This window comes from Corvus cornix, chromosome 7 (assembly GCF_000738735.6).
Source record: "Corvus cornix cornix isolate S_Up_H32 chromosome 7, ASM73873v5, whole genome shotgun sequence".
NCBI classification, from domain to species: domain Eukaryota; kingdom Metazoa; phylum Chordata; class Aves; order Passeriformes; family Corvidae; genus Corvus; species Corvus cornix.
This window is the reverse complement of record NC_046337.1, coordinates 34247469-34267722: the sequence shown is the minus strand read 5'-3', so window position 1 is coordinate 34267722 and position 20254 is coordinate 34247469. Positions and strand designations below refer to the sequence as shown.

The 20254-nt window shown below is 45.1% G+C and overlaps 1 protein-coding gene across 48 annotated transcripts in view; it reads left to right on the top strand.

Annotated features, from left to right (window-relative positions):
• Positions 1-20254, top strand: part of MAP2 (microtubule associated protein 2) — a 241516-nt gene that overhangs the window by 172653 nt on the left and 48609 nt on the right. For 42 of the 48 annotated variants that reach the window (XM_039555191.1, XM_039555190.1, XM_039555202.1 and 39 more), the window contains one exon: positions 19642-19755. The exons of 2 other annotated variants lie outside the window; for them this stretch is intronic. In XM_039555191.1, the coding sequence (XP_039411125.1) occupies positions 19642-19755 (114 nt within the window). The remainder of the gene's footprint in view (positions 1-19641; positions 19756-20254) is intronic. 4 more of the 48 variants (XM_039555203.1, XM_039555193.1, XM_019286248.3 and 1 more) reach the window with 1 other exon arrangement.

Genomic DNA, 20254 nt, shown 5'->3' with positions numbered 1-20254 from the left:
AAGCCCACATTTAAATAATGCAATGTAAGCCATCCTAGGATACTTAAGATACGTGTTTTTCAATATTTTTTGTCTTTTTGAAGGAGAAACCAGTTGGCAACTTACTGTAGTGATAGAAAGGGACCAGAGCGTCTATTGCCACTTTTACTAGTATTTACTTAACTGGATGTGCTTAATGCAATGTGAGGCAGGACTTCTAGATCTTTGGTGTTCGATTCAGAGTTTGATCTTGAAATCAGAATTGTTATTCACAACAAAATTTAGTCATCTTTGCTGCGTTTGCTTGCAGATTGTAACTTCAGTGTGGTGTTGCATCAAGTAGGGTTTTTAAATACCACTCTGATACACATAATTGTCAATAATGTGAATCATTTAATCATTTGTAGTAGCTTACTGACTCCAAACATCTGAGCAGAAAATGCACAGGAAGCCAAGGTCAATGGAGATAATTAAGCCAAGCTGTGGGTTTGAGTAGACGTACAGGGATTTTATTTTCTCTGGTACAAGTCCAGCACTGTAGCCTAGGAAATCTTTGGCTTCTCAGCCTTCATGTTGGAGTCTGTAAATCCCCAGCAACTGCAACAACCAGCTCATGCGCAGCAGAGCACTAGTTTAAACAGGGTTTTCCCAGGCAGCTGTGTGTCTCCCAATCCCTGGTGCATTTTTGAGGTGTTTCGCCTAAGGAAGGGCTGCTGCATCTGACTGACCCAGGAGCTGGGATTTAGCCACAAAATGGCCCTCTCCTAGGAAGAGGTGTTCTGTAGCAGGGCGATAGACCCTTCAAGGCACAGCAAAGCAGCACGACACCCATTCGCAGGGCTTGTGCTGTAAAATCAGAGGGCTGTGTGTTAAGGGAAAAGTTAGGATAAGGCCACAGGGACAAACGCATCTTATGCCAACACTGATGCAGAGGCAAGGGATGATAATGGGGGAGGAAGTAACAGTTCTTCCCAAAACGCATCCAGTCCATCACTACAAGTGACATTTTTAGGTTTGCACAGTTAAAATGTGCCTTTGTGTATATATGTCTCTCTCTCTCTCTCTCAGCGTCTGTCTAAAGAGTTACTGAGCCTGACCTCAATTTTTGGAATCCTCTGAATCTGGCTGTTGTATTGCGTTTGATTGATCTGTGTCAGTATCATGCTGGTAATGGCTGCATTATGGAGACACATCGATGCCTTCCTTTCAAATGGACCGATGGGAACGTGGGAGGGTGCACAGAGCTGTGGACAGGGCAGCCTCAGGGCCTGATCCAGCAGCCACCCAAGTCAAAGGTAGATACGCGCAGGAGAATAGGCCAGGTTTTTTGGCATAGCCCACAGGAAGCTATTAGGGGTGTGATACAAGTGTGGGTGGTAAAGCACCTATTTCTTTTTGTATGCATTTTGTGGCTATAAATTCGTATAAGTACTTGGGCTACCCCTGGCAGATCAGCTGAGTCCTGCACTTCTGCCAGACACAAATCCCATGCTGTTCTGGAGGTGCTCCTGAAGACACTTTGCCTTTGGTGCAGTCTGCAGCATCCCACAACCTGAGACCACTGAGTTTCAATGTGTTCTCCCTGTTTCATGCCTGTCCATGTCCCTTTTCACTTGCACACACAGAGCATCTTTGGTGAGGACCATGGAATTATAAAGAGTGGAGAATGAGATCTGTAGGTTTTGTCAAGCCAAACATTTTCATGTCACGTGAAATGTGTGATGCAAAGGGATGTGATAGTGTAATCCTCAGAAACTCACTCTGAAGTGGGCTGACAAGCAAAGCTTGGATTGGACCCCATAGTAGAGCATGGGATGTGTCTGACCTGCAGTGAAACATGGGAGTGGCAGCCTTTTATTTGCTCACTGGAAAGTTGTGGTCAGCTAACTGGGAGGAAGCTGTGAGGAGGAGTACAGATGCGCTGCAGCATTCTCTGGGAACCAGCAATTCAACATAATCCATTTTATTTGAATTGCAAGAACATCAAGCTGCAAAGGTTTGGCTTTTTGCACTTAATATGCATCTATTTTTTCAGTAATGTAGTAACTAACTAGTCAAATTTATATAATTAGGGATAATAGTGGTGAACATTGTGAAGCATCTTCTACAATATGTCTTTATATACAGTGACTCAACTGATTAAGTGCTTTCTTCATTATATGCCAAATTCAGGTTTGGAATTGGAGGGAGTTTGGATTACCCGCACTGTTACTTGATGAATTATTTTTTTGACAGATGAAGGGAAAGCATTTCTTGAAATCTAATACCAGAGCCTCAGGACAGTGTCTGTGTCCTGGTGTCAGACAATGTTGAGGGCAGTAACATGTCACACCAGAGTGACAAAACTTAGCCCTTCATTAACTGGCAGGGAAGCCAAACCATGTGGGACGCAAAGGGATTGTGGTAAAATGTAGCAGGTTCAGATTGCTGACATGGCACAGCAATCTGACTGCAGGTTGGGCACTTTTGGCTCTGGAGTCACGAGGAAGGTGGATAAGAGGCAGTCCATGACCAGATCCATGAGAGAGGCTGGAATTTGTGGTGGCTGGGGGAACGCAGACACTGGTGTGTGTTAGTCTGTAAGCGAACCAGAAAGAGAGCGCCCTAGACCTGTGAAGAGGGACGAAGAAGTGGCAGTATTGAGCTGAGGGAGGAGTAAGGGGCTGAGGAATGCGGGGGAACAGACTCAGCAGCAGGAGAGCTGGTGAGATGGAGGCTGTGAGGGAGCAAAGCAGGGGTGGGAAGAGGCAGGGAAAGAAGGAAAATTGTAAGATAAGCTAAGGACGATAGAAAGAGATCCAATTTTATCTCCTTATCCAGAGACAAACCAGCTTTTGTGTGATGGTAGATACTACTAGCCCAGAAAGGAGGGGATTCAGACAGCAGGAAACAACTGAAAACTAGGGAGAGACAAACCACATTACAACTTGGAATGTAATTTATTCTAATTCAGCCCTTTGTTTCAGGCTTTGTTCAGCTGGACTAAATGGGCATCTGGAACAGACTTATTCCTCTGACCATCTTTTAAACGAGCATATTTCTATAAGGTGCATGGAATGTGAGCCTGAAAGACTGCCCTGTCGTAGCAAGTAGTGCTTGACCAGAGTCCCTTTGGGGATAGCTATGCAAAAAAAAGACCAACATGTTGAAGGCAGGAATTGTGCTTGTTTCAGCCTCCTGCTGTGTGTCAAGGAAACAGTCTGTATCCCATTGTCTTCCATAGGCTTGCCTTACAGTAGCCAGTCTTCAGGTAAAGAGGATCTTGTTCACAGCCCTCATCAGCACAGCACTGTTAGAAAATCACCATGGTGCTTAGCTGTGTGGGCTGAGGGCCCTCAGTCCCTCTGAACTAGGCCTGGAGCTGCAATGGAGCAGAATGGCAGCACCGTATTTGGGGTCACTAAATGCAACAGCCTCTCCAGGCTGAAATGCACTGAGAGTCATAGCCTGGTCCCCTGGTGTGCTAATGATTTGTTCCCTCATCTAGTGACATCTGATTTGATCTCCTTTTCCTTTCTCTCTCTCTTGCCGTACAAGTGGTAATGATGGCACTGGCAGTAGACATAGAAACAGGCCTTCTTTGTTTGGAGGCCTTTTCGGTCTTTCTTTCCAACAGGACTGCTTTTGTCAGAGCTTTCCTTTTTTTTTGGCTGTTTGCACTGGCTGTCCTACTGCTGCCCAAGTCCTTCTGGAGTTAGTAAGCCCCCCGCCCCCCGATAAGCCCTGAATGCCTGTTTCCCAAAGAAGCCTCCCAGCCTTGTTGTCAAATGTGCATTTTCAGCAAGCAGCATGTCTTGAGCAATGCAGACAAAATGCACAGAAGGATGTAAAACCAGTGACATTCAGAGCTGAATGTGACTGCTGGGTTTGTCCTATTTCTGTTACTTATTTTACAGAGCTGGAAGAAGGTATCTTACCATGTCATTGGTGGCTCCTATGGGAAAGAAGCTGTTAATTAGGCATTTTGATCTCCCTCCCTTTGCCCAGGAAATGTGACAGTAATTACTGTACACCATCATCTCTGCCAGTTTAGATACAGGCGAACATACCAGGCGTCTGAAACTTTTCTTCTCTGTTTTAAGTGTAGTACAAGTGTCATTTTCTGGGACATATAGACATATTCAAATTATGTTGCTGAAGACAGTGAAGGTGGGGACAACCCACTCTGGGGCACTTGTAGAAAATGCTGGGGTTTTTACCAGTCTCTGTTAACCTTGCTATAAAGATCTTTCGCAGTTGTTCTGCAGAGGACTGGGAATGAAGGCACAGAAATTCTATCTTTTCACATTCCCTACCTACAGCTATCTTCTCCCTGACTGTAAAATATTCAGTAATTACTATATAGACCAGTCTCTGTGGGTTTTCCTGTGGCTGGCCTATCAGTCAATCCGGTAAGACATTGTTTTTTGTCCAGTCATAACCTCTCTGAGGGGCTGGCTCTGCCCTCCCACCTCATCTTGGGGCTTCAGAAATCAGTCAGTGATTGACATGTATTGGTAGGAGCTTGGAGGGTCTGGCACAGTTGTGGGCAGAATGCAAAAATTACTGCCTGAAAGGGAGTAGGGTGAGATAACCTGGTGTGCAGGTTATGTTGGTTCCCATGGCTGGGAGTCAGACACATAGAGAACATCAGCCATAAATCTCTTTTATCCCTGAGCTTTTCTGGGAGTGTGTAGTTCAGATTTGCTTTTGAAAACCAGGTGCAGTAACACCATTAGAGCCAACTGCTGCATTTGTGCCACATCAGTGTTGCATCTGGCCAAGAGCAGGCATCAACCAGCCATTTGCTCTGGGCTCCCTGTTGGTGTTTCAATTCACTTTAGTGGTTTTTTGTTACAATACAAGCATTGCAAAAGTAGCTGTGCTTCCTTAAGAAGCAAGAGCAGCATTCCTGTGTTGGCTTGGCAACCAGCGCTTACTTGGTGCTGTCAGAAAATGTAATCGATAACCTCGGAGATGTAACAAGGAAGATGGCTGGGATATGGATGAAGCATCTTTCGTAACATGTTCCAGCCACACCATAGTTTAGACTGTATGCCATAAGCTCTGTTTGTCGAAGTTGCCTTTTGAAAACATCTGCAGCCCTTCTTGGGGGACTGCTGTAGCCAGGAGAGTTATTGCTGCTGAACCTGTCAAATATGGAATGCATTCTGGGAGTTTCATTTTGCCTTGTCTCTGCTTCTTACGTTTGCCTCTGCCCTCCCTCCCCACCATCCATGTTAAAGTACCTGTTCTAATGAGGGCTGCAAATGCAGACTTTGCTGTTTCTGTTGGTCAGATCTTGACGATCCAGCAGTGGCATTAGCGGAGTGACTGGTGGGGCAGTTGTGCCTAGAAGACACATTTTAGTTTGTGGCCTGTTCTGCTAGAGTCCTTTTCAGTTTTCAAAGTGTGTTGTAGGAGACAGCTTGTGCATTTATAAATTACATAAAGTAGACAGGACTTGTAAAAGCTAGGAGAAAAGGTACAAGGGTGGAAAGAGCTACCCCAGATCAACCAGGAGGTCTGTGCAGGTGGAGCCATGGACAGGTGGCCCAGCACTGTGCAGGACTGTGTGGCACCTTGTCTTGGTTTGAAAGACAGGTGTCTGCTAAGGAAGGCAGAAGCCTCCCTTGGAATGGCAGATGTAACCCCTTTCCCTCCGAGTTATTATAATTTTGAAATCACGGGCTTTTAGGCAAAGATGTGGGAAATAGGAATAACAGTTCTTTACTATTATATATATAACCAGTCAAACAAACAACAGTAACTATGGCAGTAACAGCAAACAATCACAAACCCAGTGCCAGCCTTCTCGGCTGTCAGGCCCTTTCCCCTCGGGTGCAGTTCCGCTCGCAGCCGGCAGGGGCGCTGGCGGCTCCCGGTGAGCAGGGCAGGTGCGATGGTTCCCCCATGGCTGCAGGGGGCGCTCCGGAGCAAGCTCGGGGAGCACGCGGCACTGGTGGTCTGGGGTCCCGGGGAAGGATAGGACAAAGGAGCTTCACAAACCCCTGGGCAGCTGGCCCCGGTGTCCAGCCAGGCCCTCGGGAACAGCAGACTGGAGCGGCAGGCTGGACCAGCAGGCTGGAGCGGCAGGGACGAGCACAAATCCCAGGTGGCAGATGTGATATATCCAAGCGGGGAACCCCCCGGAGATCTGGGCAGGCAGGGAGAACACGGCTACAGCGCAGCGAAAGCTCGAAGCAGCAGCGGGGCAGGGCGGCCACGGCCCGGCCTCCAGCGGGGCAGGGAAGGCGGCTTTGGGATCCCGGTGTTGTTTCCAGCAGAAAGAAAAGCGGCCGGAAAAGTAGCAGCGGCTCCTCTCTCTCCCAACGAGGAGAGTGAACTGACCACACACCCAGGTGAAACAAAAGGAGCAGCCAGGTCTTTTGTTTTCTCTTAAGCACCTAGCGATTTATCGTCTTAGTAACAGAATGGGGGAAAATTCCTTTAACAGGAAAAAAACTAGACCTCTTAAAACCCCACCACACCTCCCCTCAGTCTTCTGCCTTCTGGGCTGGCCTCAGCTCTGCCCCTTGAGAGAGGTAGAGATGGGGCACTTCAAAGGCTCATTCCTATTGTGTTTAAAGGGTCTATCATGGTCTCCATCACCATGATGGCATAATAAAGGACTTTCAGAAACACTGGGCAATATTCGGCACTGAGCAGAGGTCTCTGTAATTGCAGCTGGAAGGTGGTATTGCTGGGGACTGTGCCAGCATATAATCTTTCATTCCAGTTTTGATCTGAGGGCAGGAAGATTTTGAAGAAGGTTCATTACTAAACAACAGAGCCTTGTTTTGCAGGCACACAGCTACTCTTGTTTCAGGCAGAGCTGAGATGGTATCTTCTCCAAAGTCACCTTGAAAGGGAAGCAGCCGGTTCTTACATGATGGCATGGGATGTGCTGGTGGGCATTGCCGGCCCCATTTCCAGGTCCCTTGACCTGTGTCTGGAGGTGTGGTCATTAACCCACTCAGCCCTGCACTTCGCAAATCCTTTCTTCCTGTTTTTCCATTGTGGAAGCTCAGGTGTTTGGTTTATGTGCTTTCCAGCCCAGGCTAAGGAAAGCCCAGGACAAGGCATCCCCAGGTCTGCCTGATGGGGGCAAGTCCTGCCAGCACACAGGCTGAACATCAGCCCTTCCACACCCACCGGCCACAGTTTTAACCTTTGGTGGAGAGGAGGTAGGTGCTATAACATCTCTCACAGAAATGAGAGTCACACAAAGTCTGCTGCTCCTGGAAAGGAGTGTCAGGCTTGCTGATTCCTTTTTTTTCCTGTTGCCATGCCAACACAGCCCTGCTTAAAGTGAGATCTCATTTAAGCTCTACTGACAGAAAGTATGTAGCCTGGGAGCTTATTTAGCATTCAGGAGTGCACAGGCGCCCTGTGATGTCTGTGAGCCACAGCCAGGCTGGCTGACAAAGGAAAGGAGGATTTCGGTTTTTTCCTCTTTTCCTCTAGCATTTGCTTCTCAAGGTTAAGGGGGATAGGGAAGAGACTGCAAGCACTTTGTGATTGCGACCTCACTCTGTAGTCCTCACTGAGGCACAACTTTCAGGGAAATTAAAAGAAAATATTACTTTGGGGTATATTTTCTGTACAAAGTACAAGAGAGATATATATGAAAATTCCTTGATTCAACTAACCATGATGAGCTACTCTATTAAATTTGGAAAGCAAAGGCAATCTGGGTTTTAATTTGAGTTAGAAACTCAAAGGAAATAGTAGAAGGAAGCAAGGGACAACTCCCTGTCATTGTCTTTCATGCTGTTTTAATCTGTGATACAGATATATATGTTACAATATAGAGAAGAAACCATCTCCTCTCTTGCTGTATTCATATCCTGGGTAAGGACAGCAAAACTTAGTGTGTACTGGTGTTTTCGTTAGAGTTTTTTGTTCTGTGGAGTTGCTACTGGTAGATTAACTGCTCACTTTAAATTCAGTCCTTCTAATGATAATGACATATTTGCTTGCCTTTGCCAGCTGAAGAGATGGAAGTTAGCACAAAATAGTTGGTATTAGCTGGCAGATGAGCACTGATGGTCCAGTGCATATCCCTACCAACAGCTGATCTGGAAATTCAAAGACAAGACTCAAAGTTAGATGTCTGTGTGATGGTGTTTACGCTGTCATTTGTTGTTTGGGAGATTCTGAGCAAAACGTTTTCATTTTCTCTGCTGTTTCACAGACTGACTACAGAGCACAGTGGTGCTTGGAAAACCTCTTCTGAAGCGATGATGTAGAAATGCAATTTTGGTTGTTACTTGGGGTTTTGTTAGTACTGAGGCATTCCTCATGATACGCAAAAAGTGCAGGAAACTCAAGGCATCCCAGCTGTGTACATTAGATCATGGGAGTGAGCCCTTCTCCTGTGTGTGGAAAACAACTGTTCAAAACTTTAGTTTTAGTTCCATGCAGTATATGGAAAATAACTGAGAGATATCATTAGCTCCAGGGCAGGAAAACCTCTTAGCTGCTTCCTAGAGAGTCATTTCACTCAGAACTGAGAAGATTGAATAGTTCATGGAAATCAGTTTTACTTGGAGGCACTGGGAGGGGAAAATAAACCCCAGGTACTTTGCTTTTTGTTCCTATTTCTTTCCTTGAGACTAATTCATAATGATATATGATCAGTTTGGTACAGCTTCCAGCAACCCATATAGCTTATGGCAGTTAGGATAAAACTGATTTACAGTCTGGTCCTCTGCCCGTGTATCTGGCCAAACAGATACTTCTGCTCTTTTTTTTTAATGTATCAGCCGCCAGTGCTGTGTAGATGTGGCAGTCTTGCTGACGTACGCAAACTGTTTTCATCCACAGCCTTACACCACATATAGATGGAGGGAATAGGATGAGGATACAGAGACAAGGGAATAGGATTCAGTGGTGACTGTTGCTTTTTTACCCCAAATTCAGAGTATGTGCCACATCTAGAGTAACTCAGCCTGCACAGGTTGTTGGTGAGCTGAAACTAATCCCTAGCTGTTCCTGTGTATGAGTTGCTTTCTCTTTCCTTTCCCTGTCATCCTTTCTCTCTATTTAAGAATATTCCATCCTTCTCAACAATTGCTCTGTCAGCTCTTCCTTCTCTTTCTCCTTTCTCACTTATGTTGTCTGCCTTTTTTCCCTCTTGATCTCCGTATGTGCTTCCAGCTTTATCCCAGCCAGCCAGTGTAGCTCCTCTGCGACCTGGAATTTCCACAACTGCTCCTGCTTTTCAGTACACTTAGGAGCTCAGCCTCTGGATGCAGCTCTCTTGGAGGCTGCAGTGCCCCCAGCCCTGGTCTCAGCTCTCCCCTCAGCAACTGGACATATCTAGCATCATGGCTGCAGAAGCTTGCAGGTGTTTAAGTGCCATGGGAAGATAGCTTTGGCAGAAGTGGAATTGGTAGTTCAGAAGGTCACTGAACCATAGAATGGTTTGGGTGGGAAGGGGTCTTAAAGCTCATCTCGTTCCAATCCCATGCCATGGGCAGGGACACCTTCCACTAGACCAGGTTGCTCCAAGCCCTGTCCAACCTGACCTTGGACACTTCCAGGGATAGGGCAGCCATAGCTTCTCTGGGCAGCCTGTGCCAGTGGACTGATGGGCACTGAAGATGCCCTGAGGGCTTTTATGTGCATCTCTCACATTTTCCTTATTCAAGAGTAGGTGCACATTTCTCTTTCTTAATCACATTGCACACATAGAGATGTGAGCTGGTAGTCTCCAAGAGTGGGCAGGCAGTGGGCGGGAATGGGCTGTGCGAGCATTTGGGGATGAGTCCTGGTCAGAGGCAAGACTCCCTTCAGCTGGGGCAGTACCAGAAAAGAGGGTGAGAGATGGGAGAACTGCTGAGCTTGGCTGAGAACTGCTCTGAAAGTCCATCCACAGCACAGCCTCTGTGGGACTGGGTTAATCTATACGTGACACGGAGCACATTCAGCTCTGCCTGTCTGTGGGGACACTTGCACATGCTCCTTTGGAAGGACCACCATTCCTCCATTGGCAGAAGAAACACGCCTGCCTTGGTATAGGTGCAGGCTGGACTGGGAAGGAGGGCTTAGAAGAGATCAGCCGTGGAACTGCTGCTGCTGAAGTGCAGAGCTGGGGTGGACCAACACCATGAGCACTAAGGTGAGCAGGGCATGGCATTGCTGCATTTTATGGGTTAAATATCCCCTGATGAATTAAGCCAGCATTCTGTTGGCATTGACAGATTGATCTTCAGTCCTCTCCTGACCAGGCATGATTAAATCCCACACAAAATGTGCACAGGTTAATGTTAATTTTAAACTTAAATCCAGCAAAGTTTCTATAGCATGCTGTGAATCCTTTTTAAAAAAGATCAGAGAAAACACTGTAAAAAATCTTTAAAATAATCCCAAAAGGAGCTAAAAATGAATCTTAAAGGACGCATCACCTGCTGTAGTTGGCTGATGCTTCATTGACTTCTGCAGATGTTCTTAAAAGTCGGTTTGTTTAAAATGTTAACTTGTACTGGAGTCCAAAACTAATATTGATTTTAAAGTGGATTATCCATTATGTGTATTTATTCACATTCAAATGATTAAATATCTGGTTCTCTGTTTTGAAGCCAAAGTGGTTTCTTCTGTTTGAGTCCTAGGGAATGAATACTTTGGGGAAAGATATAGCTGCTTTGTGTGTGCAGGTGTTGTTTTGAGCTGATACCAAGTCCCAGGAAAGTCAGTGGGACATCACTGCATTACCCTGGCTGAAGGTCTGGTGTTGTCAGCTTCAATAGAGTATGTTAGCTCTAAATTGTATTGCCCATGCATCAGACAAAACAGAATTGATAGCTTTTCCCACCTCTGATTTGGCTGGGAAATGCTGAAATGCTGACAGTAAATATTTTGTTCCAGGCAGTAGACTTAAGAAGATAGACTCAGGGAATGCACAGGAAAAAAGTACTGCAGTAATGAGGCCTCATTTTTAAAGCATCATTATACTGACATTGGTATGACTCTTTTTTAACATACTTACATATTTCAAGGGGGGCTGAGGAGGGGACTGATCCCTTGGTGTTTTGTTCTACAGCTGCTAGACAGCGTGGCAGAGGCCTCTGTGAAATGAATGTGCTAGGGTGCCAGAGGAGGGGGCTCACTGGAACTTTCACAATGGCTCCTGGCTCCTAGAATGAGTCAGTTTAGATTTTGCACTGTGTGATTTGCACTGTGATTTGGACTATGTGGCCAACTCTCTCACTGAAGAAAGTCATCAGGAAAATTTCGTCAGAGCAGGGGAACTGTTATACACACAGAACATGTGGAAGCAATCCAAGGACAGGCAGCCTGAGCTTCCCTGCTGCTTCCTTGAGTGCTGCAGAGCAGCTGAGGCTGCCCAGGTGTCCTGGGTTGCAGTGTATTCTATTACCATCCTCATGAGCTGTTGAAATCAGGTGGGGCAGTGTTTCCTTGCCTCCTCCCTCTGAACTATCTTCTGATGCCCTGCGGCATGACTCATAGATAACTCCCTCTGGACTATCTTCTGTTAATGAGCCCATCAACAATGCCTTGCCTCATGACTCATCATCCCACTGTGAGATGCTCCACCCAGGAGGAACCAAGCATTCCATCCTGGATATAATGAGATTCCAAACACCACAGACAACCTTTCCACTGGATTCCCAGAGGACAAGAGCTATATCGCCACCGCTGGACTTTCTGAGGAAGAACAGACCCTTCTACAGGACCACAGCTTCAGCAGAGCCACATCCACCACTTCAGGAGGACTGCAGTCACCATTTTATGGGACTGCTACCACCACCCTGACTAACAGGGTGTCAGGTTGTATCCTGACTCTGTCAGTTTAACCCAGTGTTTTTTGCCTTTATTTTTTTTGATTTCTCTGTTAAATTGTTATTCTGACTTGGTGCATCCCACTGGTATGTTTTCAAACTAGTACACCAGGAAAGCCACTCTCCAGCCTTGTGTTTGTACCAGAGCACAGCCAGGCCAACATTGCTCAGCTGCAGCCAGGACTCCAGCTATGCACCAGATTTACTCTGATATAAAGCAGACAGCACAAGAATCACAGAATCACTAAGGTTGGAAAAGACCTCCAAGATCATCACGTTCAAAAGTGTTAAGGAGCTGGATAGTGGTAGTTCAGATTTACAGTCTAGAGTTTAAGGACAACATAGGAGGGGCTGTTGAATACCCCAAAACACAGAGGTGTAGTGCATTTGCAGTGGGGCTCACCAGGGTATGAAGCTGCTGTGCCAAGTACTCAGCTGTAGCTCACCTATTCCTACTCTTCTCACACAGTGACTGCCATACATCTTTCCCCAACGATAATCTGAATGTTCATACCTTGGGGATCCAATGGATTAAACCGTCAAAACTTTCTTTCCCAAAACACAGACCTTTTCTGGCCTGTTCTACTGGTTAGCTGGTGAATCCTGGTGATTAAATTAATCTGTCCCTATCCTCATAGATGCTGCACTAGCTTAAAGTCAATGAGTTTATTAGGGAAATTATACTTGTCAGTTGTGTTGTGGTTGCACTTAATTTAAAAGCTGATGTTCCTATTGTTTGCCTTCGTACCTCCTGCCAATTATTGTTAATATTGCCAACATCCAGATCAAGGACCTACTTACAGCAAAATATTTACACTCACAAAAGTTGTTTGAAAGCCAGTATTTGAATTCTGTGATGCTATGTTACAGCTTTTTTCTTCAATCTCAAGAACTAATCTTTTGGCATTTTGGGGGGTTTATGTAACTTACTCATACTACTTTGATTGCTGCTGTACATTTGTCTTATAATCTGCATGCAAAAAGGCAGTATTTAGAGCTGTCATGATCGCAGTGATCAAGTCCAAGATGTATCTTTGGTTTTTCCATCCCAAATGTCACTCGGTGATGCCTGGGTCTTTTTTTTCACCCCAACATTTCAGTAGTCTTGACTGAAACAAATAATCCACCAGCTTCCAGGAGAGCTGGGCATCAATTCAGGACCTGTCTTTAGGGGACTGGCTAATGCCTCTAAACAAATCGAATAGCTATATGGCTTATAACCCGACTGCACTCGGAATTGCAGTACCCGGGGGGAAAAAATCCATAGGTCCTGTTTGCTTTTCAAATCGTCAAAGATAGCAAATAGCCATTTTGTATCTTTTCTTTCTGCAGGAATATGTGAGGTGTTTTGCCTCACAAGGCAGTGCAGGTTTCTTTGTGCTTTTGTTGTTGACTAGATTCAACTGTGCCAACAGTTAGTGCTGGTTACCTTGGAAACTGAATCCCACTGAGGATTTTGACAGGCACATCTTGACTGAAATTGCTTTGTTTTCACAATTCTGCAAGTATACATGTAGCTAATCCTTTTGCTGTACTCTGTTCTTTCCCTAAAATGTAGCAAAATTAATGAAACATTATTTTATCTTTTCCATCTGATTGCAACTTTCTTTAATCCCTTCTTTAGCCGCAGTGCTCCAGGAACGTTAATTACCCTTTACTTTAACTGAGCTCAGTTTTTTCTTGATAGGTGTTTGAGGGGTGACCCTATGAATGTGCGTGAAGTTTTGACACGATTTGCAGTATCCTTTCTGTCCCTCCTTCCTATTATCCCTTTTCTTTGGTTTTCTCTTGGAGCATTTGTTGTGCCATACGGTTCAAGCGTGTTAAACTTTGTTTATGCCTTAAACAAGTTACGCTTTACAGAGACCAGGTGGCATCTTCTGTGGCCACAGCAAACTCAAGGTCTTGCTGCCACCCTAGTGGCATTGGGTAGAGCTGTTGCCAGAAGGAGGGGTGATGCTGCTCCAGTCTGGGAACACTGTCCTGATGAAATTGTGGGGATGTGAAATGCATTTTTTTATTAGGAGGAGCTGTCCCTGTTGCTGTGAGATGGGTTCTCAAGGTGGGAAGAAGCAATAGATAAGTGGGCTGAGTGATCTGGCTGAATGGCAGTAATGAAACACAGGTGACTACAGGCAGGAAAGGAGAAGAACTGAGGAGACACTCTGGTCTGACTGGAGCAACTCTGGCCTCAGAAATCACTGACACTGTTATATGAGGTGATGAGCAGGCTGTTTTCAGGGCCAGTTCCCCTGCTGGCAGGATCCTTGCATCAGTGCCAGTCACATATCTGTGAGGCAGGGAGAGGCTGTGAGCCCTGCCCACAGGCAGTGTCTCCTGTCAAAACCAGTCCTCAGAATAATCATACCGCATTGCACAGGGGAACAGGGGAGAGTGAGAAGATAAAGACTGCTGGATGAGAGCTGTCAGAAACAAACATCTGAACAGTTTCACCTAAGACATGGTGTTCATAGCAAACTCAGCTTCTCCATGGATTGAGCCTGAGGTTGTGGTAGGTTGGAATAGAAAGAGGAAAAAGTGCTAGAGGCTGAAGGAAAACCACTAAAAGGGCATGTAAAGAACAGACATCACACATCACTGTGAAGATGTCTCACAGATCTGGTTTCTGCTCTTGCCTTTATAGTTGCAGATTTTTTAAAAAGGTATTTTTTTGAACTATTTTGTGGAAGTATTTATGTCAGGACCTGAAAGCTCAGACACCTATTTTAAAAGACTCTTGCCACTGTCTGGGTATCTGTCTCTTGGGCTGGTAAACATGTCTGTTATAAAAGTTAACAGAATGGAAAAGCATTGTGGGAAGTAGAAGTTTGTAGATAATGTGCCAATGGAGACATCTACAGTCCATTGACAAATGCAGCAGGATTGATAAGGAATGAAGGAGAGCTTTGAAATTCCATCTTGGCCTTGTACAGGATCTGATCCCAGATACTGGATCGTGCTGTAGCCAGTCTTCAGCATGTAACCTCACTTAACAGCCTCTGTCTGAGTCTCTGTTAGGGAAGGGGTATCTGGAGGGAGTGTCTGAATGTCTGAATGATGCCTGCTTCAGTGTAAATCTGTGCTAGAGTGGCTGAGGTGGAGATTGGGTAGCTCTTGTGTCCCTGGATGTACTTGTGAGGAGGGCAGCAGCCTTTGGAGGCAGCAGGCCTTCTAAACCCAGCCGACAGGGAAGGCTGTGGCTCCCCATACCACCAGCACCTTGTTCCGCATCCCCTCTGCATCTTAGTACTCTGTAAAGGTCTTATGTCACTGAGTCGTCTCTGGGACAGGGAAATTCTAGATCTCCTGTTTTGATATACTGGGGTTTATAGAAGAATTGGGATGACTTCCAAAACCAGGAGCACAGAGTGCTTAATTCATTTGAGTTTTAACTTTGGTTTAAATTAGTGTAGGTCCCCAGACAGGACTCTGTCCTCTCAGCAGGGAAGAGTCCTCTGTTGCTGCCACAGAGCAGCTGTGGGACTGGTAGCAGCTGGGCAGAGCTGACCTGGCAGCCCTGTTGGAGCGTGGTGTGAAGTGACCTTAGAGGGAGCAGCAAAACCACTGTCCCGGTATGTAAGCCCCTGGCCTCTCACCTCAGCCTACTCCCTGTCAGGGCTTTGGAGAGTTCATGCTGAGGGTTTTCACTATGTTTTCTCTCTGTTATGGACATCCCATTCAAGGACTGCCTATACTTTAGGGTACTGTATTCCCTGAAATCAAGCTGTGAAGCTCCATCTGTGTCCTGTATCATGAACAGCTGACATCTTGGTAAAAAGGAGCAGCATTTTACTCTCCATAAAATGCAAAGAAAAGACACGTTGCTGTTCTTTGTGGAGTCTAAGGTAAAACGATACTCCTTATTGCCTTTAAGAAATAAATCTGTTTGTCGTAACTTGTTGTATGTTGGTGCCGTGTCTGTGGTATGAAGTAGAGTCAGAGAGAGTCTGCCTGTTTAAAGAGAGGGAATGTAAATGTCTACAAGCAAAACCATGTCTAATGAATACATAGTTAGGCATCCAAGCTGCCTAACTCTCCTTTTTTTTTTTTTTTTTTTTTTTTTTGGGGGGGGGGTAGGCTGGAATTGGTTTGTTTGTTTGTTCTTTATCATTAGGTTGCCTTGAACTTTAACTGAACCATAAGAAAACTATTAAAAGTCTCAATAGCAGCCCTGTGAGGATTTGACTTACCCACTGGATCTTCTATTTATAGTGTCCATTAGTACAGAAATGTCTGTCCTTTCGCAGCAGTCATGTGCAGCAAAAGCACTGCTCTTCTGATGAACTGCCCATGCCTCCCATGTCACCCAAAATATCCATCAGCACTGTTCAGAAGGAAGCCTTTCTTGATTAAAGAACACTGCCAAACAAAACAAACTGAACAAAAACACAAGCCCAGAGGCCATTTGTATTTTTTTTTACTTATTTTGTGTAGCCTGAAATAGAAATTTCTGTTTATCAGGAGACAACCTTTCACCCTCAGACATATCTCCCTGTGGAACATTATCTTTGTCCCAAGCAAATTAAATTAGGAAGAGAGCTGAGAGGGTGAGAACTGTCTTCCAGGCTTGTAGAGCCCATTTGTACCAGAGAACCGGGCTGGATGGGAACAAGTATAGATTCTCTTACAAAGGAGGCAGTTTTTAATAAGGATTTGTCTTAACCCTGCTGGGAGGAGGGTTGCAGTTGCTTGGCTGTTGGAAAGCAGTTGACCAAGTGGATTTCCTTTGGATATGCTCTAGGGTACTAAGTCTGATACATGTTTGCATATTCTATATCAGAAATTAATTTGAGCCTTTCATTAAAGTTTTCATGTGAACATAAGCTTCAAAAATTGATTCTTTTAACAGTCTTTCTCACTGAATCTTGATTTGTTCATCTGAGCCAATAGTATAGTCTTGATGATGTTGCTTTTGTCAGTGGTGTTGTGATTAGTAGCTTGGTGGAAATTTTGACAGGAGGGCCATGTGCCACATCCTCCAGATGTGAAGCGGTGGCAGGAATTGGTGCAGGGTTTTCTGTAGCCGTGGCACTCAGTGAAGCTCTGTGCTGTTCTCCATGCTCAACAGAGCTGTCAGGGCGATGCTCTTTCCTGCTCTGAAAGAGCAGAATCTGAGCAGAGATATACCACGTATCAAGGGATGCTTTCTGGAAGAGCAGTTTGTTTCCCACTGATGGAAGGTGCTGCAACATGCCATGGTGTGTGGAGGGTGCCACGTGTCTGCAGGAGGAGGATGGGCCAAGCCGCAGGTTCGTTCTCCCAGGTTTTCCCAGAATCACTTGTGCTTTGCAAGCTGCGTGTGCCTCACAACACAGGGAGCCGACAGGACTTGTAAGGATTCCAGATTTGTGTCCAGTCCACTGGTCTGCAGCAGCAGCACTATGTGAGAGTCTAGGAGGGTCTGGGAAGTGCCTGTTTTGTGTTTCTCACAAGAGGAAGGAACCAAGAGGTGCTGAGAAGCACTCCCAGAAACCAGCAGGTGTGGAAGCAGCCCAAAATGAGGTGCAAAGCCCCAAAATGATGTGCAGGCCCTGGAAGGCAGCTGGGAAGATTGCTGGGCTTTAAATCAATATCCCTGTTCTTTGATCTATAGGACTGACTACATGTGTGACTTGATTGATGGGGTTATGGTGCTCGATTTGATCTTCTTAACAACAAAGGGGAGTTTCATCTCATACTAGGGATGTGTTGTTGAGTAGAACAGAGAACTAGAGCTACTATTCGTAGTCTCCTCCTCCTACAGGCACCTGTATCATATGTAGTCCATGTCATAAATGTATTGAGCCTCATCTGAAAAAAACAGTTGATTTGTTTCCTCCAATGTGGAAGGCTGCCAGAACGTCTCACCCCTGACAGTAGAAAAGCAGCATCTTTAGATTTCTAATCTGAATTTATCCTTGGCAAGTTTATATTCATGTATTTCAATGTTTTTTCAAATTAATGTTTTTCAAATTAACTTGTTTTTTTCATTGCTTGGTAGTTGTTCTGGCATATTCATCCATCTACTTTTGCTGTTGGCAGCAGCCAGTGGAACTGTTGCAGTCACTGCCCTCCAGGTGACCAGCCAGGAGTGCAGTGAATTATAAGGTATAAACAGCAACAATTAGGACTGTTCTTTGCTAATAGGTGGGGGTTTTTAATATCTCATGAAATTGTTTGTGTAAAAGAAAGATAAACCTAGCACTTTGGTTTTAGACAAACATGGCTGTGAAAGTCAAGTAGTTCACATCTATGTTTTTTGGGGAAGACAATTGGCTGTTCTAAAGCACAAATTAAGAGGAATAGCTTCACATTAAAAGTACAAGGGAATTCTATAAGAGTAACTGTGAAAAGAAATCATTATTAATCTAATGGACAGTCCCTTGTCAGCATGGTTGTTGTGAAGTTACATGTAGGGCATTGATTTAAACACACTTGCCCTTCCCAGCCAGTTCTTGCCTGAAGGACGTGGTAATGGGTGAGCAGAGCTTTTATTCCAGCCCTCAAGATGGTGATTAATGGGGGCTCTGGCAGGAGCAGGGTGTATTGACCTCTGCCATTATAAACCTCTATGTCTACATGAAGGCTGGCGAAGCAGTGAAGTTTTGCTCTGTTCCCAGGTGTGCCCAGCTGTGCAGCTGGTGGGTTGTGACTGTGCAGCTTGTGGCCTTCCCCAGGGCTCAGCTCCATCTGTATTGGGAACAGTTCTCAGACAGCACTTGGATATAGCTGGAGAGGGAAGCAGTTTATTTCCACTGAGTTTTGCTGAGAGAGAGAAATATATTAATTAATGACTAAGGGAGAGCAGACTCATATAAAGATAAGAACCACAAACCCTTTTTTCTCTGAATTCTGCTGGACCAACCTTTAGGATCTTGATTTGTTACATCAAAGGTACCTGAACTTCCAGAGGGCAGGAAACTTCTCTTGTTGCTTCCACATGCACCTGTGTGCCTGATGACATTTCACTGCATCTTTGAGTGGGTCTGGAGTCGAGCTGAGACAGTTTCTCAGTTTGGAAGAATTCACTCCTTGAGTGGTCCTACTACTACTCTCTGCTCACCAGAGCAGCCAGTTCCTCATCCCTTCTCAGGTGTGCTACGCCTTGAGGGCAGTGGTGAAGAGCAAAGCATGGGTTCTGTGGCACCCAGCTCTGTCAAGCATGCAATGCCTGAGCCAGCTCCATGCACAGAGCATGTTGCGGCCCAGCAGCAAGGAGCCCATTCCACCAAAAAAATGTTATCCTCTGCAATCCCTCTGCATGATACTCAGACTTACTGTTTAGATAAAGCTTTGTGTAGCAGTCTTAAAAGGGGTGAGGAGGATGAAGTATTGATTTTAATCATGCAGGAATGTTATTTGGCCCTTTAAGTCCCTCATCAGCATAGATGGCTGTCTGGGAAGTGCCTTTAATGCATACTGTGTGCTGCTGAGGAGGAATTAGCATTCAAAGGGCATGTTAGAATGCAGATAACTTCACATATTAAATGTCAAGAAATTCCATTACTCAGCTGCCTACTTTTGCAAATCCCTGTTTGCAAAACAGTACCTACAGAAATTTTTCTGGACATTTAATAGATGATCATCTTAAAATATTGCAGTTGCTGCACGTTGTCCCTAATAGAATATTAAATAATGATGCTTTGTGCATCTTGCTTAGAGCAAGCTCCTGATTTTTATAAATACTTGGCACTTTCCACTGAAATCTTTGGAATATCTGGTCCTTCTCTTTTATTTTTAATGATTTCCTTATGTTTCAGGAAAAAAGATTACCTTTTAAAAAAGGATAAAGTTAGCCTCTGCTTTTTTATTGTTTAAGTTAATCTTTATGATTTTAAAACACCATTCTGAATAGCATGCTTTTCTTTCTTTTTTTCTGACTTTGCTACTGCCACAGAAGAAGTGTCTGCGAGGATAGTACAAGTAGTAACAGCTGAAGCTGTAGCAGTCCTGAAAGGTGAGCAGGAAAAAGAAGCCCAGCACAAAGATCAGCCTGGATCGCTGCCTTTAGGTAAAATGAGACAAAGAATGTTCCAGGTATCCTTGTGTCTGCAAATGTCTGTATGTATATTAAAAAATGCTGTTCCAGCTGTGTATTCAGGTTGGTTATGGTTGTGGGTAAACCGTAGCCACCACTGGATAAGTGCTGGAACCACAGGATTATGGCAGGATCCTTGTATTCCCGGTTCTTCATGGCTCTGTGAATGTCTCAGTCCCTGTTTGCTCTAACAGTTCTCAACCTTGTTTCTGACTCCTGAGTAGCGTGGCCATGGGTGTGTTTGGTTGTAGGGTATTGTCATCATGTTGGTTGGAACTGTTTGCGTTCAGCCATGTACAACATGAAGGATTAATGTCTGAAGAGGCAAAGAGAGAGTGGCATATAAAAAGAAAGTGAGGCTTTGCTGGTCGAGTGGTAGCTGCTTAAATAGATGGAGGGGGAGCAACTCCACAGGAGGCAGAAAGGAATGTGGCACACCGGGTTGAGAGCAACGAGGCAGAGTGACGGCAGA